This window comes from Colossoma macropomum, unplaced genomic scaffold, assembly GCF_904425465.1.
Source record: "Colossoma macropomum unplaced genomic scaffold, Colossoma_macropomum, whole genome shotgun sequence".
Lineage (NCBI taxonomy): Eukaryota > Metazoa > Chordata > Actinopteri > Characiformes > Serrasalmidae > Colossoma > Colossoma macropomum.
In genome coordinates, this window is record NW_023494862.1 from 40891 (window position 1) to 68845 (window position 27955).

Genomic DNA, 27955 nt, shown 5'->3' on the forward strand with positions numbered 1-27955 from the left:
ATTTTGTCATTTTTTTTTTATATAATTTTGTATTTAGTATATGCTCATTCATTTTTTGGTATTTACATAATTTATTAAACTAGTTGTCTCACTTATTTTAAAATACACTTAAGAAAAAAATTAAGTGACAAACTGATTTTTGTTTTTGCTCTATAGGGTTTAAAATCTTATAAATGCCAGTTGACCCACAGGAGTGCACCATGTACCAGAACAGCAGCGTGTGCTTTGCGGACCTCCAGAACAGTACATTGTACCAGAACAACACTATATGCTTTAAAGACTTCCAGAACAGCAGAGTGTGCTTTGCAGGTTGTCACTGCAAGAACATTTTATGTTAAGTTTTAGGTTACAGTCTGGCATCAACAGGTTTATTTAGACAAATTAGTTTTGAAGAGATACACAATTTTTGCATCTTTTAAAGAGCAAAAAGACAGAGATACTTTTATTGTCCTCTACTTTTCTGCCACTTTCCCAAGGGCTTTTTTTAATTATTGTATTCTTGTATTTAGAAAAATGATAAAATATTAATTATGTAATTTCAATAAAGCATGTTCCTGAAGTGAAAGTCCTGTAAAATCTGAAGATATCAGATATTTAAAAAACTGTAATGAGCAGTTTACTGCATTAACAAACAATTGAAGTTTTATTGCAGGATGTCCAGTCTTATCAGCAAGGCGCTGGAGTGGTATACAGAAAGTCCTGATGGTTCCTCACTACCTTACTTACTATTAAATTTAAAAATGATTACATTTTCTAAATTTATTTTTGCAGTAAATGGTGGTGTCTGAAGTTAATCACTATTTTATTACATCTTTCCTTCTTTTTCACAAACTGAATGATCACTGTTAAACACATGAAACAAAGTCCTTTTATAGCATTGGTTTTCAGAGAGTATAAATTTTTTTTCTAGACAAAAAAACTAAAATTGTGATTACTTATATTAAAAAAGTTCATTTAAGTAATCACAATGTAATATCTATACACATTTTATAATTCAAGGAATGATTTAGATACATGAATGATTTAGAATAAATTCTAAATTTAGCAAAAGTGTAAATAGGCTACTTAGCACAAACAGTGTTTTAAACCAATTCACTCAGTGGTTTTCCAACTCCATTTCCAAAAAAGTTGGGACACTGTGCAAAATGTAAATGAAAACAAAATGCAATGATGTGCAAATCATTTAAACCCTATATTTCATTGAAAATAGTACAAAGCAACATATCAAATGCTGAAACTGAGAAAAGTTGTGTAATAGTGCAACAATTCAAGAATAACGTTTCTCAACATAAAATAGCAAAGAACTTTTGCTTTTCATCATCTACGGTACATAATATCATTAAAAGATTCAGAGAATCTGGAGAAATCTCTGTATGCAAGAGACAAAGCCAAAAAACAAGCCCTGGACAATTTGTTTGTATATGTGGTATCACAGACTCCATCAAGTACCAGCAGAATGAAAATCAAAACTTGACTGCCTCAGCCAGGAAGCTTAAACTGGGCCATAATTTGGATCTTCCAGCAGGACAATAATCCAAAGCATTATGTTCTGTTATGTGATCCCTGTTGGAAGAAAAAGACCATTAGAATCATTAGGATTAAAACCTGATGATTTTTCTTTCAAATGGGAATTGGCTTAATGGTTACCATCAAAGACCACTAGTTTCCTGTAGGACAAGATTCCATTAAGAAACCATCAAATGCATCAGGAATCAGTCCCAGGTCCCACCTGTTAAACCATTAGGATCCTTTACGCTGCGATATTAGCCCATCAAGTAAATCCAAAACACAGTACAAAACCTCCAGGAACTATTAGAAACATTTAATGGTTTCTATGTTTTTTCTGCAGGGATTTTATTTTAAAAAGTATTTTAGGCCCATTTCAAACAAAAATGCTTTTGGTGCTGCTAAATTAATTAAAATATATAATTACTATAAGCTTTAAACTATTTACAGTACAATGTATTTATGCCTATTAGGAATTTCTCCAGAAGACATTGTTCAGAATGTATTTTAAAATAAATTGAAAGTTGGAATTTTCCATTATTTAGTCTGTTGGTTCTGTATGTTGTTTCAGCAATAACGCCACATCAGTAGGTGGCGGTAAAACATCATAGTTCACAAAGGTTTCCCAACAGTAAAAAATCCAGATGCGCCAATTTAACATGTTAACGCGTTTTAACGTTCCAACTCGCAAATATTTGGCGTTTTAACACGGTAAGTATTTATATGTTAACACGAAATTATGATTTACGTGTTAACCCGAAGATTCCCACGTGTTTTGATCCCAAAGAACTCCAATAAATATTTAACACCAAACCCCGCCTTTTTGCGTGACGTTTAATCGCCCGCTTGGTTTACAGCAGTGGCTCTACAGGGGCGTATCTTTCCAGTAATCTAGTTTATGTCAGCGTAGGCGGTGGCGGTGAGGAATAGCAATGTGCCGTTCATAACATGATGATTACGCAAGTAAACGGGAGAGTGGTATGACCGGAGCGGAACAGTCGGCCAACATGACGGAAAGCGCAGCCAGCAAGCTTTTGAATGGAGAGACTTGTCTCTGGACTAGTAATGGCAAAAAACCGGGAAGGAATGGCTTCGTGAAAACACACTGCATATTCCAACAGCAGAAATGCCGTCGTCCCAAGGAGGTGAGGCCCTGACCGTCAGCAACAGTTCTGGAGAAGTGCGCTGTGTGTATTTGAGTAATTAAGCCAACCCGGAAACGCTGTATTTCAAAGGAGAGGGGGTTCAGTCCCGAAGTGGCATCTGGCAACAGGAAGTGGCAACTCCGCCGTCCGGAAATGGCACGTACTGGCATGTGCCACTTAGCGAATGACACCTGCCACCGATAACTGGTAACGAGTGGCACATGCCGCTCATGCCACACAGAAACGGCGTGTGCCTCTCAAAACAGGCACATACCAACAGCTCCTGTGAGTAAAGCAGTGACTCTGGACAGCGGCTACTCGGCTCGGCTAAGTAGTAGCACATCATAGCTCCACCATCGGCCATCAGAACCTGGGAAAAGTCATGGAGGAATATTGACCTAAAGACTCTGTGCAGATAGTCTGTCATTTTGTTGGTTCACTGGTTGTGCTGTTGGGTGAACGATTCTAAGCGAAATGAGCCGCTTTAGCCGAAGGCTATGCAACAATAGCAGTAATGCTATCTTGTATATAAACTCTTTGCGGGCTTTTGTTGTGGCACGGAGAGCTGAAGAAAGCAGCTCGTGCTACAGATGTACTCAAATTAATTACTGAATTCATTGTGGTGTTATTCATGCTAAATCTAAAGTATGTATAGACTATTTATCGGCGTATTTATTAAACAGGACAAGAGGAACGCAGGCTTGCGTTCTTGTTTTTATTTATTATTTTTTCAGGATTGGCACTAGCCATTTACTGAGGGTAAAGCCATTGGCATGTGCCGCTCAGGAGTGGTTGTCCCTACTTTAACTGATGTAACATTGAGAGCTCTTGACAGTATGGAAGAATATAGGTCAAGGGGCCAATCAATCAATTTTTTGTCACGTTTTGTGATAGTTTCCACTACTGACTCCCTTATGAACAGCATGAGGCGCTATTTTCAAAACTTAGCACTTGGTAACATGTAAATATAATTATCTCCCCCACCACCCAGCAAAATGCTGGCCAGCAGTAAATGGATAGTGCCACTCCTGAGCGGCACATGCCAGTGCCTTTCGCCTCAGTAAATGGATAGTGCCACTCCTGAGCGGCACATGCCAGTGCCTTTCGCCTCAGTAAATGGCTAGTACCACTCCTGAGCGGCACATGCCAGTGCCTTTACCCTCAGTAAATGGCTAGTGCCACTCTTGGAAAAATAATAAAACAAGAACACAAGCCTGCGTTCCTCTTGTCCTGTTTAATAAATACGCCGATAAATAGTCTATACATACTTTAGATTTAGCATGAATAACACCACAATGAATTCAGTAATTAGTTTGAGTACATCTGTAGCACGAGCTGCTTTCTTCAGCTCTCCGTGCCACAACAAAAGCCCGCAAAGAGTTTATATTCAAGATAGCATTACTGCTATTGTTGCATAGCCTGCGGCTCATTTCGCTTAGAATCGTTCACCCAACAGCACAACCAGTGAACCAACAAAATGACAGACTATCTGCACAGAGTCTTTAGGTCAATATTCCTCCATGACTTTTCCCAGGTTCTGATGGCCGATGGTGGAGCTATGATGTGCTACTACTTAGCCGAGCCGAGTAGCCGCTGTCCAGAGTCACTGCTTTACTCACAGGAGCTGTTGGTATGTGCCTGTTTTGAGAGGCACACGCCGTTTCTGTGTGGCATGAGCGGCATGTGCCACTCGTTACCAGTTATCGGTGGCAGGTGTCATTCGCTAAGTGGCACATGCCAGTACGTGCCATTTCCGGACGGCGGAGTTGCCACTTCCTGCTGCCAGATGCCACTTCGGGACTGAACCCCTGTAGTTTCAAAGAGCATTTAAACGGTTCTCTTCAAACAAGTATATGATTGTGGGTTTCTATGTGTGTTTCAAATTCAAATACACATTTGAAAAATCTTTCTGAAAATTTGCCCACAATAAGCGTTTTCTAAAACTGTACAGTAATGTTTGCCCTCGTAGTGTGGTGTGGTAGGCTAGTGTTTGTTTTGAACACTAAGTTCGATTATGTTGCGAATCACTTGTCATTGCGATGTGTTCTTTAGCTTATGGCTTGTTCATTTTGACGACAGAGAGAGAATACGTGGGACAAGTAAGTTACACGTCGTCAACTTGTCCACTTCAAGTCTTCAGTTATGTGATTGGTTCAACCCATACAGCTTTTGCCAATTAGTATTATTGGCCTTTATCGTTATCTTCTTGAAACTTTTTTATTATGTGTTACTTGTCTCTTATAAACTACATTTAAGTGGACAGTAGCCTGAATTAGCTAGGTTACATTTTTCATTGACCAATATAATAAGCAACAACATTTTGAATGGTCAGATTTGAGTATTAATGTAAGGCTCAGAGCTTGTAAGTGTTTGTCGTTCACACGATACACACTTGTGAGGTGAGGTTCCGTGATATGTCTGTTTACATTGACGCTACCTTAGAGAGTCCCGGTCTGGTTTGTGTCAAGCAACTTGAGTAAAACACTTTGTTGGATGCTCCCGTCATGGCACGCTCTTATTCATGGCAGTGGTCATTTGGGAACAACCTCTGTTCTCAAGAGACGAAGGGAGCATATGTGTTTGAAGCTTGTTTAGTTTTAGAGAACCTCTGAAACATGCAAGGTGTGGGTTATTAGCCTACCTCTTTGGGTAACCCCAGGACTCCAGTGCCCTCCAGAGGGCATCCTATTGAGCACTTCCAAATCCAGATTCAAAGCAGCCTCTGTGCTCTTGGCTCCACGTTACAACAGTAGCGTATGTGGTAAAAGTTTGAAAAACTATATGACTTGTTTGTTTTAGCACACATTTTTCCTAATTTGAGCTCACTTGACCAAATGAGGGTTGGGCTAATGACCTAATAATGTTGACTCTTCCTTTACTGTTAGAAAGGGAAACTCTGGTCAGTGGATTTGAGGTCATACAAGTACACAGGAGTAAGTGTGCTGACATGGATCACATACATTTGCAAGGTAGCAAGAGTGGGTTAATGAATGACTCAAGGGCCTATAGTCTTGTTTGTTTCATTTGACCTGAGGGATAAATGGATTATAGCTGAAGGGAGAGGCATATTGGAAAGCCACGTTCTACAGGACTCACCTGTATTCATAGTCCTTGACTGGATTGTTAATCACATTCAGTTATTCAACGCCAGTGTTACCCTTCAATAACTCTGATATTTTATTTGACGCATTTAATAAATTAGTATGTGAGGGCATGTGGTCACCAGATCAGTCTGCTTAGGCTCTCCTCACTTTTTGGCAACAGCAAGTTGGGGTGGGCAAAATTAAATATTATTATTATTATTATTATTAGTAGTAGTAGTAGTAGTAGTATTAGTATTAGTATTAATTGTAATTATTTGGAAGTGCCACAACAGGTTCTGTTTAGTCTGTTTCAATTGATTAAATCTCAGAAATAACTAAATATTGTGATGCTTATTGTGTATTGTGAAAATGTCTTGAAGCATCCTGATGTATTATTTTTGCCCACCCTTTATGTCTTTTCCTCTTTACCTCTTCTGTTTGCTGTTCTTCTTATTTCAGTTTGCTGTTCTTACACTAAGCTTATTTTGTGTCAGGCTAGATTGGGCTTCTGTGAAGGAAAAATGCTACACCTGGCATGATCATTAAAGTACATTTTATTTGGCTGTAACTTTATTAGTATATTGTCACGGTTTGTCATTCTGTTTTGCAAATGCTTGCAGAATCACAATATTGGGCGCAATGCATCACTCTACAATAAGCCATTTGTGGAGTCGTTTGAGGAAACGCCTCTGCTTGTGGCTGTGCTCACGTACATGGGCTATGGCATTCTTACTCTCTTCGGCTACCTGAGGGATTTTTTGCGGGACTGTAATTTCGAGAAGTGCCATGTGGCCAAGGAGAGAGATGAGCAGAAGGTGAATTACCTGGTTCTTTTTAGCTCTCATTAGATTCACATTTGATTTGTTAAACAAATTTGTTAGGGTACAGAAAGCAAAATCCTAAGGATGAATTTGCTTTGAGAGGTTTCACATAATATCTTCTTTGTCTTCAGGACTTCGTTCCTTTGTATCAGGACTTTGAGAACTTCTACACAAGGAATTTGTACATGAGGATCAGGGATAACTGGAACAGACCAATATGCAGTGTGCCAGGGGCTAAGATGGATGTTATGGAGCATGTGACCCATGATTACAACTGGACTTTTAAGTGAGTAAAGAAATGACTCTTAACTTTTTGGAAGTCTTCAATTATTGACCTTATCATTGCTAACAATAGCCTGATATTTCAGATTGTTACAGAAATATTTCTGTTGTCGACTGGTAAAGCCTCAATGTACTCCCACAGGCACACCGGAACAGTGTTGATTGATGTTATCAACATGGGCTCCTATAACTATCTGGGCTTTGCAGAGAATTCTGGACTTTGTGCAGACGCGGCTGCACAGGCCACAATGAAGTACAGCATGGGAGTGTGTGGCACAAGGCATGAGATAGGTAATATATTCACTTCTTAGATATTGGGCTGGTTTTCCAGACCCAGACTAAGCCAGAGTCTGGAAAACCAGACTGAAAGTAATTTCTACTGGTAATTTTTCATTGACACTGAAATTTAGTACTAGATTAGGCTTAATCTATGTCCAGGAAACTGACACATTATGTGCTTATGTATTCAAATTATTTATGGAACATGCTTGTTTAATAGCTGCAAACCGAGATCAACAAAATTAATTAAATAATTCTGGCCCTAAAGATCTATAAATGTATGACACTTTTTGGCCCTGAACTTGACTTAATCAGCCTGAAATGTGGCTTTAAGGATGTATGAATTTATGATATGAGTATTATTGTATTTAACTCTGCATGGATATATTATGTCTCAGTTATGTATAGTGTCTTATAACCCCTGAAGGAAATCTGGACAAACATGAAGAGCTTGAGAAATTAGTGGCCAGATTCCTGGGTGTTGAGTCCTCCATGGTGTTTGGCATGGGTTTTGCCACCAACTCAATGAATATTCCAGCTCTTGCAGGCAAAGTAAGAATACTTTTTTCTGTGCAGCCCTTCTCTTTGTACCTCCCCCGTAGATAACCATGCATTAAGTTCACCCTTCTCTGTTCTTTTCACATAGCCTTCAGATAGGTCATGGCACCTCAGCTTCCTGTTTCAGCAACTATTGTACTTTACTCTGAGAAAGTCACATTCTTGTTACACACATGTTCCTGTCCCAGGCCTGCGCAGATAGTATGATGCATTTGAGTAACTTATTTTGCTCACAAATGTAAAAACTGCATTTTCTCCCAGGAAATCTTGGTACAGTTTCCTGCTACAGTATGTTAATATTTGTTGGTTATGTAACACAGTTAGTGCAGTAGTATATGATCAAATCAAAATGATTACATATGTTGGTGCTTGCTGTTCAGACATATGAAAGCATATGTAATTTAATTTCATGCTGTTTTTCCATCTTCTGCCACTTCTGCCACTCTTTATTCTTCAGTTCGATAAGCATAGGTTCAGTGCAGCTCAAGTGATGTTCCTATTATTTATACAGGGGAGCCCGAATTAGAGTAATATCTGATTTGCATGGGGCACGTTCTGCAAAATGCAGTATAAAACTGTTATAGACAGATAGCAGCGTTGCCAGGGAAAAATAAGAAATCTAATTAAAAGAAGCATTCAGGACATGAATAGCTATCAGTGATGCTTTCTTGGGTGGCAAATAGGGCCTCATGATTAATCATATGAGTTACACAATAAAAACTCATGAAGGGCTGCATTAACAGAATAACATCTTTCATGTAGAGACAAAATTATGTTTAATTGTGATATATTATATCTGACTTGGTTATTGCAACTTTATTGCAGATCTTATTTTGTGTCCACATTATGCAGCCTTAAATGCAAGTCTACTTTTAAATACAGCCCACAGGAGTAGGAAAGGGATCACAGACAATAAAATAAGTTTCTGATGAACCACACCAGCACACCCTGTTACACAGTAAACACAATTGTTTTTGTAAGCTCAGCTATGTTTGAATTAGATGCTAGATAGACAACCCCCATGGCGTCTCTGCCACAGAAAGCCTGGTGGGGCACAATAAACTGTATAGGGGCAGCAGCCGACTCGTCAATGAAACTACACACACACAAACCTGATCCAAACACAAACGCACTCCATCAATAAAATTACAAATTCACAAATTAAAGTAATGTGGTGCAGGAGTTAGTGGAAGTGGAGACAGGAATATGAATGATATGATAACAATATTAGATTTCACAAAACCTTGTTATCATCTTATCGCAATACAAATCCAAAGTTATCTAGCAGTATACAATCATTGTGGTCTGCAAATACATATCCAAAGCAACATTTCAGAGCAGACATTGCTTTCCGGGCATTAGGAATAACACGCCTTGTAATAATGCAAAATGACTCACCAGTGATGTTCACTGCTTGAAAAGAAAAGATGCACAACAATCTTTCATCTGGGCAAACTTTTCTCTCAAAGTCCACCAATCCATGAATGAATTCAAGTGATGGCATAGCAAGGGCAGGCAAGGAAAGCAGAAGAGTGTTTTTAGCTACACTTACAGTTAGCCATGTTTTTCTCTTGAACCTCTCTGGATTGAAGGAGCAGTTTTTGTCCTTTGCAGACTGAATGATGTTGAAATCCTCTGGCTGGTGTGGTCCCAAACGTTTAATCTCTAATTTCTGCTCTAATGGCAAGGTACCAAATTTAACTTTTATTATGCTTTCGACTTGACTCGTTATATTGCCTTGCTATTATGACTGGCTACCACACCTGATGAGGAACAATGGCTAGCTGCTTAGCAATGCTCATACCATAAACAATGTCTATTAAATGTCTGGACGTATGTCAATTTATTATTTTTTATTGGCTACTCTCAGCATGGGGCCAACATGATCATGCCCCACAGCTCATTATTGAATGAATGTTTTTTTACTGCTCATTTGGTTAGATGAAGGCTGACAGGCCAGCCCCATGCTCACCAAACCAAGACTGCTAGGAGAAATAGGTAGCCTACTGGCATTTACACAACAGGTACATGGAGATATTTGGAATGTATCGGACAGCCCTACCATTGTCATATTAATAAACACGCAATGATGTTACTTGTTAAGAAAAAAAAATAAATAATATATATATGGATGGCTTTCATGAATTTGTGATGCATTCAGTTTTTAATATTTTGTGTAATAATAATTAATCGATGTTCTAACAAGACCTTTGCTGATGGAATTCAGTTTAACCTACATTTTTTTTCTGAACTAGGAAAACAAATGCCAAGGCAATAAATAAATAAATACTTTTTAATAAATAATTAATTATTTGGGCAGCCCTATGTTTGTGTATGTTGATCATGATATGATTTTTAAAGGTTTATTGGAATTCTTGTATTAAGGTATGTGTGTGTTTTCACCCTGTAGGGCTGCCTGATTCTGAGCGATGAGCTAAACCATGCCTCTCTGGTATTGGGGGCACGTCTGTCTGGTTCCACTATTCGGGTCTTCAAACACAACAGTAAGTTCATTGCAGTTAAAGCATCTTTGTAAACTGAGTAAGCTGTCTCTTTTGATCTTTGTGCATTTCATTGTACTTTTCACAATATATATTCTGCTTGTGCTTCACACATCACGCCCCCTTGAAATTATAAGGTTCTATCTGTGCTCTGAGCAGTTTTGAGATATTGAGCTTCAAAGATTTTGCATTCTAAATAGCAAAACTGATATGTGGAACAAGTCTGTATCATACATGAAAATGGCAGACACCCTAAATGTATTCTAAATGTACAATATCACAATCCTATCAACTTTTTAAATTAGTTTTTTTGGAACAGGTCAAATGCAGATAGAACCTTCTAATCCTAAGAACTCACTTTCTGCTTTGAATGATAAGATTCTATCTGACAAAAACATGAAAAGAAGCAACGATTTTCAAGGAACACAAGCATGTTACTTGTAATTTTTTTAAATATAAAACTAATGTTGTAACAGAGTGTCTACATGATCAGAAAGTTAAATTTAATGCCTTTTTATAGCATTTTTTATGACATTTATTTTTATTAATTTATTTTTGACATTTATTTCTTGTTTTAGGACAAATCATCTTTTTAGTTTAAGTTTTCTTTATTCAGACAGAGACCAGCTATCAGTTCAAATGTCCCCTATTTAATTACCCTTAGGGTTAACATTTATCAAATTTAACACAATTCCTTGCATTTAAAGAACTGCAAGGAGACAGAGTTTCAGCAACATGTTTTCATGTTTCACAGTTTTATAAACTTAGACATACAAATATACAAATGTATTATTCTTAATCATTATTAATAATTGTTAATTATTAAAAATACATTTTAACTAAATAGTTAATTATTACATAGACAATTGTCATTTCAAACAATGCAACAACTCAGTTTCCGCTAACAATTAAAAATGATTGTTTCATCACAGTTTCATAAAATACCTATAAATCATAAAGTTGGCAAGTTCTGAGCCTTATAGCCTTGGCTCATTTTTTCAACAAAACACTGTAATATTGTCCATCTGCAAGCCACTGGCTCCACAGGTGTGGCCCTTGTTATGTCTGGTAATGACCCATGGCTCCACTCCCCTCTTTCTGCTACCTCTACCTTGTCACTAGCCTGGAGAAAAATGAAAATACATTTAGCATGTCAGGGATCAGGGTCATCACAAAAATAAAAAGAGACAAAAAACTATCAGCATTACATTAAAATCTAATTTTACAATGATTCTGCAATCATTAATATTTTAATACAGAGGTAACTGTTGGAAAGATTTTTCTGCAAAAACCCAAACTTATCCTTTAATACTTGTCTCCTAATGTTAGCATTAGCTGGCAGACTAACATTAGCAAGCTAGCGTTACCTGGCTAGTGTGGCAGCTAACAATGAATATAAAACTCCTCAGCAAGGTCTAAAATGAAACACATAACTTGGTTGTCATTTGTACTGTTGTCCTTCATGAGGTCATCAATGAAATCCTCCATCTTGAAATTTCTCCTAAACTTTGCATTGTGTGACATTTTCTCATATTTGACTCCTGTGCTCCTTTCTCCACAGTCACTGACCAGCGCGGTGACATGACGAAGTAGCAGAGTCTGATTGGTCCACTTGTGTGTATTCGAAGTGCTGATTGGCTCGCAGATAGAACCTTATAGAACTATGTTAGAGTTTGAGTAGAGTTTTGGACTGATAAAGAGTCCAAAAATGCATACAACTGAAAAAACACCTCAAATAAAGTTAAGAAGTTAAGAAGAATTAAGAAGAATATGTGAATAACTCAATTTTGACAAAAATGTCAGATAGAACCTTATAATTCGAAGGGGACAATCGACTCTTGTGCACATTGCAATACAGCATATTACTATCAAATCTTTTTGAAATGTCAAGCTGAATAAAACTTTGCCACCACTCTAGTAATACAGCAGGAGCAACCAAGTTGACTCATGGTCTTTTACATCTTGCATTGTATTTTGTTGGGTATGAATTCTTAAGACAAAGTGTATATTGTCATACTACAAACATATACCAGTGTATACAGATATGATTGTTGAACTCAAAAATGAGGGTACATAACGTAGGTATGGGGATTCACCTGAGTAGCACCTTCAGCACTTTTCACTGCACTTTCAACAAACCTGAGCGAGCTGGACAATGCTTTCTGTTTTCCCTTAATTCCCAGAATGCCACCTTATCTATAGGAATTACATAATGTCTGTTGAACTCATATACAAATCTTCAGTTCCTGATCGATTTACTGCCTGGGCAATAAAACTCACATCAGTATTATCAAAAATCCTGATGCTAAAACAACAGTAAAACTTTGAAGTTGTACATAATGAGGGTTTGAATTGCACCAAGCTATCCAATACAATTTGTATCCAATACAAACCTTTATTATTAGCATGTAACCATTTGTAATGGAAGTAGAACTAATGAAATTATAAGAAAACAAAACTTACCAGTTAAAAACAAAACAAACTACAAAGAATTCTAGGAATTCTATTGTCAGTTGCAGCTGTTAGAATCTAACTACCAGTTAGCATGATCTTGATCTTAACGCTAAGATGCTTTTGTTAAACTGGGCCCAAATCAGTCAATGTACAGTGCATAAAGATATTCTTTTTCTATTTCTCTCCCACTCTCTTTCTCTCACTCACTCACTCACACTCTCAGATATGCAGAGCCTGGAGAAGTTACTGATGGATGCTATAGTTCACGGCCAGCCCAGAACCCACCGACCCTGGAAGAAAATTCTCATTCTAGTTGAAGGAATTTACAGGTGTGGTGATTGCACCTGTACATTACACAAATCATCTGACATCTGTTGCTCACTAACCTGGCCATAGTCATAAGGATTTTGTCAGTTCCATTCTCATAAGTTATCCACATGTCCATGTGTACACACTTCTGTGCACTGGTTTTAGTCTGATTGCTGGTTATTTTTAGTCAAAAGACCCTTGCCTTTTAAAGTAGGCTTGCAAGACTAGCCCCACTTTTCTATCAGCTCACTTCTTTGTAAGTCTTGAAGTAGAGAGGCAATTTACACATACCCCATCTCTGCACACACCTAAATATGTCTGTGTCTATTATGTAATGTAGGGGTGTCCAATCTTATCTGCAAATGGTTGGTGTGGCTGCAGGGTTTCTTTCCAAGAAAGCAAGAGCACACGTGATAAATTGTTTGAAAACTGGGACCAACTGATTGAATGAGTGGAATCAGGTGTGCGCCAGCTTGTTTAGAATTAACCAAACCGGCCCTTTTAGATAAGGTCCTGGGGAGAATTCTTATCTTTTTGTCTTAACTTAAGATCTGACAGGTCAAGATAAGATTTTTTACGAATTCGTATTACAGAAGCAAATCTTAGCTTAATTTAAGAATCTTATCTTACAGCATCGTTTCTTTTCTCAAGTTATGAAATCTTAACTTACTCTATTGAAGTCGACAATCAACTGTCGTGTCTGTTACCTAGCAACTGACCGTATGCGCACAGCTGAAACCTAAACACGTAATCAAGTTAGTCAGACAGCTAAAGTTAGCTAGCGTTACTGAGGTTAAAAAAAAGGTCAAAGCGTCGCCGCTCCCCACTTTGTTTCTTTTCCCAAACACTTCAGCCGAGCGCGCTAACGTTATTCCTCCTAATAAACAGACACGCGTTCAGCTCCGTCTCCTCATTATTTACCACCTTCACTGTAATATTTTATCATCAACATTAACACACTAAGGTAATAAGAGGGCACGGTGGAGATCATGTCTGCAGCGTCTGGGGCTTTTAAATGCTGTTAGAAAAAAAATGCACAAGTCATAGCACCGTTTTCAGTGTAGAAAAATGTGTATTTTGGCAACTTAGGATGTTTCTGTAATACCCTTTTCTTATCTGGACATAAGATAAAAATATAGACATAAGAACTGTTGTTCTGTAATGGCTTCTCTCCCAGCTTCAGTTTCCATGACAACAAAGCAGCTCTCAGACTTAAGAATTTTCTGTAATACGGCCTCTGGTCCTGGCATACCACAGTCCTGCACATTTTAGCGTTTGACCTGCTCCCAACATGGCTGATCTCATTAATGAAAAATTACCCTAAGCTCTTCTTAAGGTGAACTGGGAGTAGAGCGGAGAACCACTGCTTTAGTGGATCCATAATACCGATAAACCCGTCTCAGTGATTAGAATTATAGAAGGCCAAATATTGGAGTCAAAGTCATTTTTGATGTCCCTGCTTAGTGGTGTCAAATATCAATGACCTGACATGAAATCATATTGTATGTAACTGTGTGTAATGTTATTTTAGTCAAACTCGTGCTGAAACAGCACTAGAAACAATAGAGGGGCAGATCGGCTAGATAAAAATTTATAATTTTTGTTTATGTGTTTCTGATTTGTTCAGTATGGAGGGCTCAATAGTGCGTTTGCCTGAGGTCATTTCCTTGAAGAAGAAATATAGAGCCTACCTGTACTTGGATGAGGCCCACAGCATTGGAGCTCTAGGACCAGGGGGGAGAGGTGTGGTGGACTACTTTGGTTTGGACCCATGTGATGTTGACATTATGATGGGCACCTTTACAAAAAGCTTTGGTGCTGCTGGTGGCTACATAGGAGGAAATAAGGTAGGTTATCCAACCATGAGTATCAGTATCGAGGAAAGTTCTTGTAAATCCAGGATGCTGTCAGAATCACCTATGCCAATGCAAAAAAAACATACCATAAGGACATCTCATATGCTTGCCTACTCAAAGAGGCCACTTTTCCTGACTGTACAGTCATGCACCCACGGAAGTACAACTGCCTATCTGCAAAAAGCATCAGATTATAGAAAAGGTGCCCATTTGCAATTTGACGACTGCACTTTTGCCTATGCATCACTGCTTGTGAAGTGTGTCTGTCTGCAACGCAGGATGCAAATGTAGATGTCAGTCTTTAAATGTATTTCAAGTAAATTATTCTCTCATGTAAGTAGGCTGTCGTAAACATGGTCTTAGAAGCGGGCCACTTGAATTAAATACTTGGAAATATAATAAACTCGTGTAGTTCATGAATTATTCCTAATTTATTTTTATCTGTTTCAGATGACAGACATTCCTGCTCAAATAGGCTATATACTGGTACATACCATTATATATTATATATAATGTAATGTAATATATATTTCAAAAGTGATTTATCTGGGCGATGAGCATTTGTTTGCTTAGAAAAATACGAATTTTAGAATAAATACAAATAACGGTAATACAAATTTGTGCATGTAAGTGTTTTTGTTTAACCATTTCCAAACCTCTCCTACAAGAAGCCCAGTATTATTTTTGATTATTTTCCAGTACGTAGTTTGGCTAATCAATACTAAACAATACATTACATTAAATCAGGTGTACTTCTATCCAGTTCAAAGGATGTAAACTATTTTTTGAAAACAAGACTTCTTACTTTTTATTGCATGATTTTTTTTTTAATGTTACATGATATTTTTACTGGCAAAATCAAAGATTATTGTGAAAATAAATAGTTTTAAAAAGTTTGCTTAGGTGCCTAAGATACGACTTTTGCAAAGCAGAGGGTTATGGCAGTTACTGCATTCTACATGTTCTACAGTAATTCTCCTTTTGCACTGTTGCTTTGTTGGTCTCCAACACATAAAAATGTAATTTAAACATATGACTTGAACAGAAATGTGCCTCTATTGTTGCTTTTTAAAAGTACCTAAGACCCAAGTTTAACGCAATGGTTCGCCAGCCTGCAGTTTTGCAGTGTGACTCACTGGTTGGCCCATTGTGTTTGTTTTGGTAACAGAAAGGTCTTACCAGTCATCTACTATTTCATGTCAAACTCACACAATAGCTTCAGACTCTCAAGAGTCACAGATGCATGTATTTGGTTTTCTTTTATGTTTTTGGTTCAGGAGTTGATCGACTACCTGCGCACACACTCTCACAGTGCAATTTATGCAACATCCATGTCTCCTCCAGTGGCCCAGCAGATTATCACTTCCATGAAATGCATCATGGGGGAGGATGGCACAACATTAGGTAGGTTTTGTCAATAGTGCTTTCGTATTTCTATGTGGATATTATAGATTATAAGCTGTTCTGTATACTATTGATGTAACTTTCCACATGCAGACCTCCTATGTTTTGAAGGTAATATTCCAGACCACAAAGTCAAAGTGATTAATATATTAAGAGTTATTTTGCAGAAATTTAAATGAAAAGTGTTGTATTTTACCCTGCTCCTAGGCAGCTCTATATAGTTAAAGAACCAAGAATTAACTGTGTAGCCTAGTCAAATATTTTTTTTCCTGGTATGTGCTCTCATTTCAAAACTTTACACTCATGTCTACAGACATAATTAAGAAGCCAGCTTCAGCCTCCCTTAAGCATCTCTTGTTAGTTTGACTATAGCCACGTGTTTTACTCAGTCTAACCTTCCTGCTGGTAGTTCTGTTAATTAGAAGGAAAGCCTGATATATAAATATGCAGCGCCACTTACTTTTTTGTACTGTTATCATTACTGTCATTTGAGTGTTCTGCTCAGAAACATGTTCCTACTTATTCTCTACCAATGAGCTATAACAGAGCTTGACACTTGGGAGTAAGGTGATTATCAAACAGTGAGAGAGTGACAGAGTCTATAGGCTTGAGCCGTGAATGACTCGAATCGCACAGAGTGTCTTCTGTCTTTACTTTCCAGTAGGGCAGTCCATTTTGCAGCTGCTCAAGGCAAGGGCCTCTAGTAGGTCCCCTCAGCCGATAGACCGTATTTATGACCATTAAGTTGTACATTTAATTGTCAGAAAACACACTCTCTGAGGTATTAAGATGCGCATGTGTAAATTATGTTTCACACGTAGTCTGTGTTTTTCTTTTAATCTCTTGTAGTCAACATGCCTGTAAATAAACATTTAACGGAATATTGAAATACCTGGATTAACAATATGAAGAAATATAAGCTTTATTTCTGTAGGGTTAACAAATAAAGTAAAATAAGTAACAACAAACAGACATTTTAGCAGATTATCAGAGCACCATAAATATCAAATGATAATTAGAAATATTGGATAAATCTTCTTGTTTTCTGCAAATATCTACTGATACCAATGTGATTCCAATCTTATCATGCATCCCTAGTATTTATATTACTAACTAAGTGTTGCTATGAGTTAGCCAGGCTAGTATAACCTACTTAGACTAGACACCACTGGTAGGGAGGAATGATGTATGAGTGGATTGTAAAAGCTGAATTTAAAACAGTCATCTTTAAGTGACTGCTATGTAGACTAGTGTGGCTATGAATTGAATGGTATTGTGTAGGGATGTTAGTAATTTTGAGATTAATTGTGATATTATGTAGGGATGTTAGCTGTTCCATCTTGGATGCACTTATGAAACCTATAGTTAAGAACACAGGAAAATTGAAAACTGGGTCAGCTAAAGATTGGCTATACACCAACTTTACTGCATTAATATTACACTTCAAAGAAACAGTATACTTTTATAGTGAAAAATATCTTGCGGTAGTATTACACTTCCAAAAACAGTTTTAAAACTTTTAACTGTGGTAGTAGGTAGTAAGAGACCCGGGGTCACTCTGCTGTAAAAGCAGAAATAATCCACAAGGTGGCAGCATAGACCGCAGAGCATAAGGGTTGGTCCAGTTTGACAACTGCATGTTGTTCAAGTTTGTTCTCCATGTTGTGTCTCTGCCTTATCTAATTACTCCAATCTTTAGTTGTTAAAAACTCATTTGCAACCACTGCATCAGCAGATACCTTTCAGTACATTGAAATGAAGTCATGCTATGTGTGCAAGAGAGTATATACCTGCTTGTCATTGTTATATAATAGTCTGACCTTTAGACTGTTTCTTACTGTCTAACTGGGTAATAGGTCCTCATATTCCATAAGCCAGTATGTTATACCCATATGCTATGTTTATTCAGTAATTGGTAGTTTCTGTCATTATTTGTTATGCATGAACAAAAAAGAAAACATTTTTTTCCTTGCTGTCCACATTTGCTTGGTGTTCAGCAGTCCTTAGTCGATTTTAGTACCGCTCTCCACAGAGCTAGCCTGTGCATATGGGACATATGGTTTATGTAATTTTATATGTAGCCCTGTTACTGGTTCATACAGGTTTTGTAGTTTCCTGATGAGTCAAGTGCAGCACACAGCAGTTGCATAAATTACTGGTAAGCACGGTTATTTTGCTGATCCTCATACATTGTCTGTAATACCATACCTGATACATCAGACCTTTTTTCAATATTTGTATTTATAGTTGGGGATCAGTAAAGCAGGCGGAAAAGCAGAAACCAAGTATGTAACAGTAAATTACACAAGTCAAGTCAAGAGGCTTTTATTGTCATTCCATCTATATACAAGTACACAGTGGAGCGAAATTACGTTCCTCCAGGAACAAGGTGCAACAAGGAACAAAAAGTACAAAAGTACAAAATTACAAAGTGCGAACGTGCAGACAGTGTGCAAACAAAAATTAAGCTAGAAACAATAAAATAAAAACGCTAAATTAAACAGACATTAGACACGGAACAGACTGGACAATGCAGCACCGACACAGCACAGATTTCTGGACATGAGGTAGTGGAATAAGGTGCAGACATATTTAACATGCTGTGATCTGTAAGTTACGTCAGATAACATACATATACACAGCAGTTACTGAGGTAAAAAAACAGTTACTGAGGTAGTGAAAACAGTGTAAATACAGTGTAAACACAGTACATCTACACAGAAGCCTCAACAAATAAATATTATGTCAGATTTTTCAGTATTTGTGTATTCACCCTTCGCTTTTATTACAGCTTCTGTTCTTTACGGGAGACTTGTTTTCAGTTTTTCAAAGAAATCTGCCAAGGGTATTATTCCACATTCCCAAAGTTCATAGAAATTTGTTGCATTTTTACCTTCTCATGAACAAAGTAATCACAAACACATTAAGTGATGTTGAGGTCTGGGCTTTAGGGTGGCCAGTCCATTGTTCTGAGAACACCTAGAGCTTCTTTGCTAGGAGTTCCCTTTTCTTCGTCTTTAAATTATTATTTTTTTTAACTCCAGTTTTGGAAGTTCTTGTTTTCCCACTTGTTTTTTGATTTTACTTCGTCTTTATACAATTGGATTTTCCTATATCTAATCTCAGACATGTCTCCTGAAAAAAGAATAACTTTTACGTAATGGCTCTTTTGACTGAAAATGAAATGAGGAATGGTCTTTAACTTAAGCACAGTACTGTATCGTTTCATGAAATTTGTGTGTCATTGCATCCCTAGTCCTTATGGTACTGCAGTGTTGTGAGACGTCTTTCTTAATGCTGTTGGTGTATTAAAAAGATTTTATTTGAGCAGAGTAGTTGTTTGCAATGCCATGTGTCTCTCAGACACCCTCACAAACAAAGCACATCTGAAAGCTCTTGAAGGTTTTGTAAGGCTCTGGTCAAAGAGAGGGAGAAAGAGCCATCAAAATGGGTTATATGAGGCATGGAAGTGCTCTAGAGAATCCTTTTCTCAGTCCAATGCTGGCTCTGATGCTCTTCAAGTTGTAGTGTAAATTCTCTACCTATAGGTGCTATATGGCTTTCAGATGTGTGGGAGACTATCGATGTAATGGCTGAAAGAGATTTGTCCTTGTTTAGGCTCTAAAGTTCACAGTAATAAGCCCCTCAGAAGACTCTTCTACAATGCCCTCAAAACAGGCAGCCCAGATCTAGGCACGTTCGCCCATCTCATAACACGTTAAACTGAACACTCATGCCTTGATGAAGGCCTTTTTGATTTGTTTGCTTTCTAAGAGAAGCATGCAGGGTCCTGTTTGAACTTCAGATCAAGTAACAAAAGTAACGGAAACATTTAGAGCATGCTGGGTTAATTGCTAGCAGCCATATTGTGTTATTTATGATATCCTCTCTTGTAAATTCAAGCTCTTGATCCCAGAGTCCAATATATGATGGCATTGGGGCAGTTCTTCTAGTAGAGCCTCTCACAATGAATGGAATGTCAAAGACAAGAAAAGTAATAGAGCAGTGAGCGGTGGCCTCTCTTGTCCAGCAGATCAGTCTCCAGAGTTTAGACCTTTCCCAATTCCTCAGGCATCCTGATAAAAAAAGCCACTCTCTTTTCATTTTGGATGCGTGGTCACGGAAGCCTTTGAAGACGCATGTTTGCAATTCTCTTGTCATCCACTGACTGTTGACACTAACATATTGTTTGAAAGGGTTTAGTTACAAAGAGAGCAAAAACTGGCTGGGTGTTTGGGTTTTTGTTAACACACAATGTAGCATTGAGCACTAAGCATCAAGCAGCATGTATGTGCCAGACTTTGGAGATAAGTAAATGTCATGTATAATGAACAGAAAGGGTAGAACAGCACGGGAAAACTATGAATAAGCTACAAGTAAGGCAGAGCAACATAATCTGTCATCATCTTGATTTTCAGACACATTGCCTTTTATCATTTCTAGGTCAAGAGAGACTCTGTCAGCTTTCCAAGAACACAACCTACTTCCGTAGGAGACTCCAGGAAATGGGTTTTATTATCTACGGGAACAACAACTCACCTGTGGTACCCCTGATGCTCTACATGCCTGCTAAAATCGGGTTGGTTGTGTTTGTCTTTAAAGGAATATACCCATCCAGCAGTGAGGAAAGATTGCATTATTAGTATTACAAAACCAATTCCAAAAATGTTGAGAAAGTACATAAAATGTCAAAAAAAAAAACAGAAAATGGTGTCAAACTGTCTTTAACAGTTATTTAATTGAAAACACCACAAAGAAGAGATATTTGTATGTTAACTTATCACCTTTATTGATGTTTGTAAATATACAGTAATTCCAAATTAGATGCCTGCAACATATTCCAAAAAAGTTGGGACAGGGCAATGTAAGGCTGGGAAGATTGTGGAATGAACAAAAACACTTGCTTTGGAACTTTCCAAAGGTAAATAGGATACATGTAAATAGGTAACATGATGCTATCGTGACTGGGTCGAAAAGGAGCTTTCACATAGGAGCATTTACAACTCAGTCTGCATGAGCAGGTATTCTAGCAGTTTAAGAACAACGTTTCTCGGCTTACAATTGCAAGAAATTTAGGGATTTCACCATCTACAGTCCATAACATCATCAAAAGATTAAGACTCTGGAGAAATGTTTGTGCATAAGGGGCAAGGCCTAAAACCAATATTAAATATTCATGACCTTTGATCATGGCAATTCATTTAAAACTGGCATGCTTTTGTAAAGAATATAACCACATGGGTTTGGGAGTAATTCTGAAAAACCTTGTCAGTAAACACAGTCGTTGCTGCACCTACAAATACATACAATAATACAAGTTAAGACTCTACTATCCAAAGCAGAAACCATATATCAACAGTATCGAGAACAACCACCAACTTGTCTGGACTAAAGCTCATCTGAGATGGACATGGTACGTTAGTGTCAGTGGCATGGGTAACTTGCACATCTGTGAAGGCAACATTAATGCTTAGAGCTACATACGCGTTTTGCAGGTACCTATGCTGCCATCTAGATGACGTCTTTTTCAGATACATTCCTGATAGTTTCAGTAAGTCAGTGACAAGCCACATCTTGCACAAGTTACAAGTGCATGGCTTCATGGTGAGCATGCAGGTGCTAGACTATGTATGTACACAGTTGCACTCAAAATGATTCAATTCCCTCAAAGTGCAAGGCGGTTTGTTTATATAAATACAGTGTAATGAAAATATAGCAACCAAGGCTTTAATAAATAGTCAAAGAAGGTTTATTACTACATGTTCAAGTGATTTTCACAACATAAAGTTTAGTTTACTGCTAACAGGTCTAAGGAAAAATCACCAAAAATGTCCATGTGCAAAATTATTCACCTCCAAAGTCAGTATTTCATGGGGCAGCTTTATAATTTATAACCTCCAATAAACATTTCTGGTAGATGATCACAAGCTTCTGACATTTCTCTATTGGAATTTTGTGCCCATTCCTCGTGTGCAAAATCTTCCAGATCATTAATGTTTCTTGGTTTCTGTGCCACCACAGCTTTCTTTATATCCCTCCAAAGGCTTTCAATGGGACTAAATCCAGGTACTAAAATGGCTACTCGAGGACATTCCAGGACCAATTCCTGAACCAAGTATATTTTAAAGTATCCGTAATATCAGTCACACATTCAAGAGCTGCCAGTTCCTGCAGCAGCAAAACACCCCACAACAGGACTGTCCCACCTCTGTGCTTGACCATGAGGATGATGTTCTTTTTGTTATAAGCCTTGCTTTTCTTTTGCCAGATATACCACTGATCCATGGGTCCAAACAGTTCTAATTTAGTTTTATCACTCCATAAAATTGGCTCTCAGAACTCCACAATCCTGTCCAAATTCCTTCTTGCAAATTCAGGTTGACTTTTTGTTTGCTTTTTGGCCGAGTGGTGTGCGATGAGATATCTAGGCAGGAAGGTTCAAGAGGCTTTATTGTCAATTCAGCTATATACTGTACAAGGAAACAGTGAAACGAAAAAACATTCCTCCAGGACCATGGTGCAACACAGGAACACTGCAGGAAAGTGCAAAACAATACAATATACAGACAGTATGCAGACAATACAGTGCAATAAAAAAAAAAACTATATATATACAGAACAGAACACCGGCAGTACATGGTACAGAAGAATATGTGGAGTTGTGCAAAGGAGGATGTAATCATGTACTATGACATATTAGCAGATAGCCTAGCATATATAAGCATAGCATCTACTGGGGTAGCAGCCAGAATAGCAATGGAATACAGTATTTGGTTGATACACTGTTCTAGCAGCCAATATTTTTAAATAAGTAAAATGTGCAAAAATGCAATAAGTCAGACATTGTTAAGGGAATGAAGTGTGCAAAATGAAAAAGTAGTCAGATGTGTAAGTTATATCAAGTGAAGTATTTTGGTGAAATACAATAATTATATTTAAATACAATGTTACCAAAATACAGTGTCACCAAATCCTTGCTTTTTGTGTTCTTGCCGTGTTGTGTTAATTGATACATTTGTTCTTGTTTTCATCTGGTCATACAGCAAGCCTTTGGCAGTAATGTGAGGGTTTTTCTCAGGTGTTCTGTTCAAATGTCTGATTTGTCTTTTTGTTCTTTCTTCTGTAGACAGGTAGATTTGCTGCTGTGCCATGAGTTTTAAACTAATACTTCCAACTGTGTGTCTTTGGAGTGTCTAGGATATCTTCTTATAGGCATTGCCTTTTTGGTGCAATTAAATAATTTCTTAGCTTTTGTGAAAGCTTTTTTTATTGCCAAGTTTGCTGCTGAGCTTAAACAAGGGTGGGATTTATATATGTATCACAGAAGCAAATTAATTGTCGTTAAAGAGTTTCAAAAAGGCTCAATTGTGTTGTAGTACAATTTTTAGCCTTACAGACTAGCAGTGATTTAAAAACCAGCAATATTAAATAGGGGTTGAATAATTACCACGTGGCTCTATGTCAGTATTGTTTTGTCCTGTTTGTGAATGTTTGTGATAGCAACTGGTTAGCTTTACAGCAGAAACTGTAGCAACAGTTTTCTAACCCACAACTAGTTACGTGACTTGCTGTTTATTTGAACGTTTTAACATGGTATTTGTGTGTACAATGTTTGCAAGGGGTTTTATGGTCACAAAGATCTTTAAAAAGCGTGTTGGCCTCAACAATGCACAACCATGAATTTACAGAGCTTCTGAAGGAGCACTGAAAGGAGGAGTGTGTTTGTTTTGCTGTTGAGTTCAAATATCAGCAATCGTTCTCCAGAATCATATAGTGTTTCTTTAATGAAAGAGAAGCTCTGCAGGATTGTGGCCCAGAATGAGCCCAGTTTGACACCTGTGCTTTACACTTTGACTTGAGGCACGTGTGCTGTTTTTAGGCATGCACTTTGCATAATATTACTCGGAGAGAATACGCTTCAGTTACTTGTTAGCTACATTAGGTTCGTAGCTTTAGTACTAAACTAAACCTAAAGAATAAAGGATCACTAAATATGTCTGAAAATTTCTACGGATGTAGTTTTACTTTTAAGACCCATTACAATTTGGTCAGTTTAGTTCAGTTGCTTGCATTTTTTTTTCTTTATTGTCCTTCAGTTTGACTGTTAAGCATTGACTATCTCTTCTTTTGCCTTCCTTAGAGCATTTGGCAGAGAGATGTTGAAGAGGAACATTGGCACAGTGGTGGTTGGATTCCCTGCCACACCCATAATCGAGTCCAGAGCACGCTTTTGTGTGTCTGCTGCCCACACCAAAGAGATGCTGGACACTGTGAGTCACTGTGCTTGATCTAACCACACACAGAGTTACTCTCATTCACAACATCCCCTAGCAGTTTCCCCAGGTTTCACATAGTGTTTGTACTGGTCGATATCTATCTCTCTCTCTCGCTCTCTCTCTCTCTGTCACACTCTGTCTTTCTCTGTTCCCTCCTCTTTACTTGAGAGTTAATAAATCAGTTAAGGTATGAGAGAGAAGAGGGGAGAGAAGAAATTGAAAAAGTAAATTGCTTCCAGGTGGCTGGCAGTGTTGCAACATACATTAAGAAATTTCATACTGTTGAAAGCTAGACAGAGACACAATCATAGTGACTTTACTTTCGTTTCCTTTGTCCTTTCGATTCTGAAGTAATGTACCTGTTTGTCTCTGTCTCCAGTTCTGCTAACATTGTATGCAAATTCACATTTATGTAAGTCTTGACTCATAATAGCACTCTGCTTCAGTTCTTGGTATGTTTCTATATTATTCCGACTGGGAAAGATTTAAAATTTGTTGCACTCCACGCCTTCTATTCGTTCATGTACAAGCTATTGAGCTCTGACTCACCTCATAGTCATCCTACCGTGTATAAGCCAGTGAAGCCAACGCAGTGCTATTGAGCCATTAGTAACCCACCCTTCTGTCCTCTACTTCTGGCTTTCAGGCGCTAAATGCCATCAGTGAAGTTGGGGACCTGCTGCAGCTGAAGTACTCTCGACATGCCAGGCCAAGCAACGAAGAAACCAAACAGTTTTCATATCTGGATAGCCATCAGGACTAACCCAATCAGTCTGCCATCTGAACCAAAAGGTGGACTGACCACATATCAGACTGTTCATGTTCTATAGGCCACTAATGGGACACAACAAAGCTAGATTTTTACATTTTATTTGGTTGTGTTTATGGGATGGATGCATCAAAATGTGCCCTATTAACTAATCAGATGTTGAGTCTTGTTTGTTACCCTTTTCACTCAGTAATAGCAATACCAGTAGTAACATAAACAAACAGGTCCAGGGTTTTTGGAATTTGGAAGTTTTTTGTTTTCTGCTTTCAACCAGAGCTTCTGTTGAGGCTGAGAGAAAAAAACATACATTTTACTAAGGAAATATGCGTTTTGTGTGCTCTAATAATATTATTTATTACGAAGAGAACTCCTATAAATGTCAGTCAATATAGAGCAACCAACTGTGATTAAGTATTATAAAGAGATGGTTAAGAATGTAACATTTCACATCTACAGAAGCGTATAGATGGCATTGCAACACTATCTTGTTTCAGCTGATTAGTGCAACAGAGTTTTAGGGTAATCTGTAAAATATTTATATTATTAGAATCTTTTCAAAAGGAAATGTAAAATAAGGTGTTTTTGTTTATTGGATTTAAACCTTATTAAACTGCCAAAGCATAATTAGTGATTAGGAACTAAATATGACCTACACACCCGTAAGTCATAATTTGAAAGGTTCTGTAGAGAGAAGCATGGTAATTCAATATTCAAGAAAGTCAGACAACCTATAGAAATGAATTGTTGTGGCATTTCTAAACGTCTGTGAACATCTCTCAGGATGCTAAAGGAACATTTATGAACACACAAATATTTATGCATTTTAGCGACCACATACTTTTCTAGGTCCATTAATCTCCATGTCCTGGCACAATTTCAAAAAGATTTCATAGTTTATTTATTTATTCTTTATGTAAAGGCTTTGCTGTGTAATACATTTTTAATTATCATGGTCTCATGTAATTTGTGAGGAAAATAAGATGAGAGGTCTACAATACTTCTGTCATAGAATATTGGAACTGGAAACTGAAATGTGCTGTGTTCTACAACTTCTGACTCTATTTTGATTGTTCACTTACTTGAGTGCATAATATTGATGTTTCACATTATTTGCAAGGTCAGTATGACCTTTTATACAGGGCACTCACTCAGTTAGAAGTTACTGAAAAAATGCACAGGATTTCTCTATTTATTAATGATGTTTGTTCCTTCTGCTCCCATTAAAGCAAGCCTTATTATTAGTTTTGGTAGCAGCTCTGTTTAAGGTAATAGAAGTGTATAACCTCAGTGCACCCACTACTGATGACGTGACGTTATGTGACGTGAATATGATGTAGGCACAGAGGCCGCATATGTATTACAAATCTTCATAAGGACACTGTGCTGTTTTTGATGGAAGAAGGAAAAACAAAGGGCATTCCAAATTTGTCTGACTGTATGTTTTGCACTCAGTTCATGATTTACATTATGGACCTGAAGCAGATACAGATGATGATGTATGTGTCTCATGCACATTTTTTTTTCACAGAAGCTGTGATGTTTGTCAAATGTGACTTCTTTAAAACTGACCATTCTGTTAAAAAGAACTAAACAAAATTAAAGAATATTATACCGACCTTTTAACTGTTCAATAATTTCCCCTCTAACTACATAGAAATAAAGCAGAATGGGTTCAATGCTCCTGACAGTAGTCAACCAATCAAGTATGTGTATGGCTTTTTCCCCTAAGGTGGGATGGACATGGATCCAAGCTGCATAATATGAGACAGCCACACATTCATTGAGCTGAGGTCTGACGTTCATTAGATTTTCTTGGTAGGTAGTCATGTTTCATGTTTTATTAAATCATGGCAGAGGTTCCTGGTAACAGTGACTACCTAGTTAGCAAGATCAGGTTACCAGCTACATTTAATAGATAGGCAGTATCATACACATAGATGACACAATGTCTTTTTCCTTTTTTCCAATACCTATATTGAAACTTGAGTATTGGCGGATAAAAAAACAGTATCAGTATACTAAGACAGACAAATATTTTTTAAATGTGCTAGTTTTAATTGAAGCACTTCACTTTAGATGAGCATTGTAAAAAGAGTAATCATGCTCAAACTACTCAAACACTCCAGGAAAAAATATGTAGCCAGCAACGTCACATGACACAATATGTGCTAGATTTGTTACAAGATTGGATTGGATTTATTCTTTTTTTTTATTTCTTTCGTAGCCGAAATGATATGCCATCTGTAGTCACAGCATGTTCAAGTATGGTGCTACACGAATAGCCAAAACTAACAAACAGTTAAGTCTTCCATTTTAATTGCAAGCTTTAGCTAGCTAATTCACCAAAAAGTTTTTCCTAGATACTAGGATGAATCAATATGCAATGAGGGACTTAACCTCTCTCAACAGTTTAGAAACTGTACGTTAAATATGCCTTTCTGACCCAGCTGGAGAAATGTATAGTGTATATTTTTATGTAGTTCGCACCATGATAAAATGGAATTCAATCCAAATGTATTCATTATAATGTAAGCAAAGTCATTTAGAGTAGTTTGATTGAAACTTTCTGTCCTAGAGATACCTACAGAGTCATTAGAGTTATTCACCGTGGTGGTGATAAAAGTCGGTGGTGATAAAACTTCTAAAAGCTCCTATCGAAAGCTATTACATTAACTAGATGTGAATATGTTGGCTGATGCATGAGTCACTTTT

The 27955-nt window shown here is 37.5% G+C and overlaps 1 protein-coding gene across 3 annotated transcripts; it reads left to right on the top strand.

Annotated features, from left to right (window-relative positions):
- Positions 1-2377: 2377 nt before the first annotated feature.
- On the top strand, positions 2378-26859 carry LOC118800333 (serine palmitoyltransferase 2-like). Of its 3 annotated transcripts, XM_036560532.1 has the most exons (13): positions 2382-2651; positions 6355-6549; positions 6687-6841; positions 6980-7128; positions 7544-7668; positions 10085-10178; positions 12853-12958; positions 14566-14785; positions 15245-15280; positions 16072-16198; positions 20642-20777; positions 24339-24468; positions 25121-26859. In XM_036560532.1, exons 1-13 carry the CDS (start codon positions 2487-2489, stop codon positions 25235-25237), a joined length of 1755 nt encoding a protein of 584 aa, XP_036416425.1. In that variant the 5' UTR covers positions 2382-2486; the 3' UTR covers positions 25238-26859. The 3 variants fall into 3 exon arrangements, with proteins under 3 accessions (XP_036416429.1, XP_036416425.1, XP_036416426.1); XM_036560536.1 differs by lacking the exon at positions 6355-6549 and having other exon boundaries at positions 2378-2651; XM_036560533.1 differs by lacking the exon at positions 15245-15280 and having other exon boundaries at positions 2383-2651.
- Positions 26860-27955: the final 1096 nt, after the last annotated feature.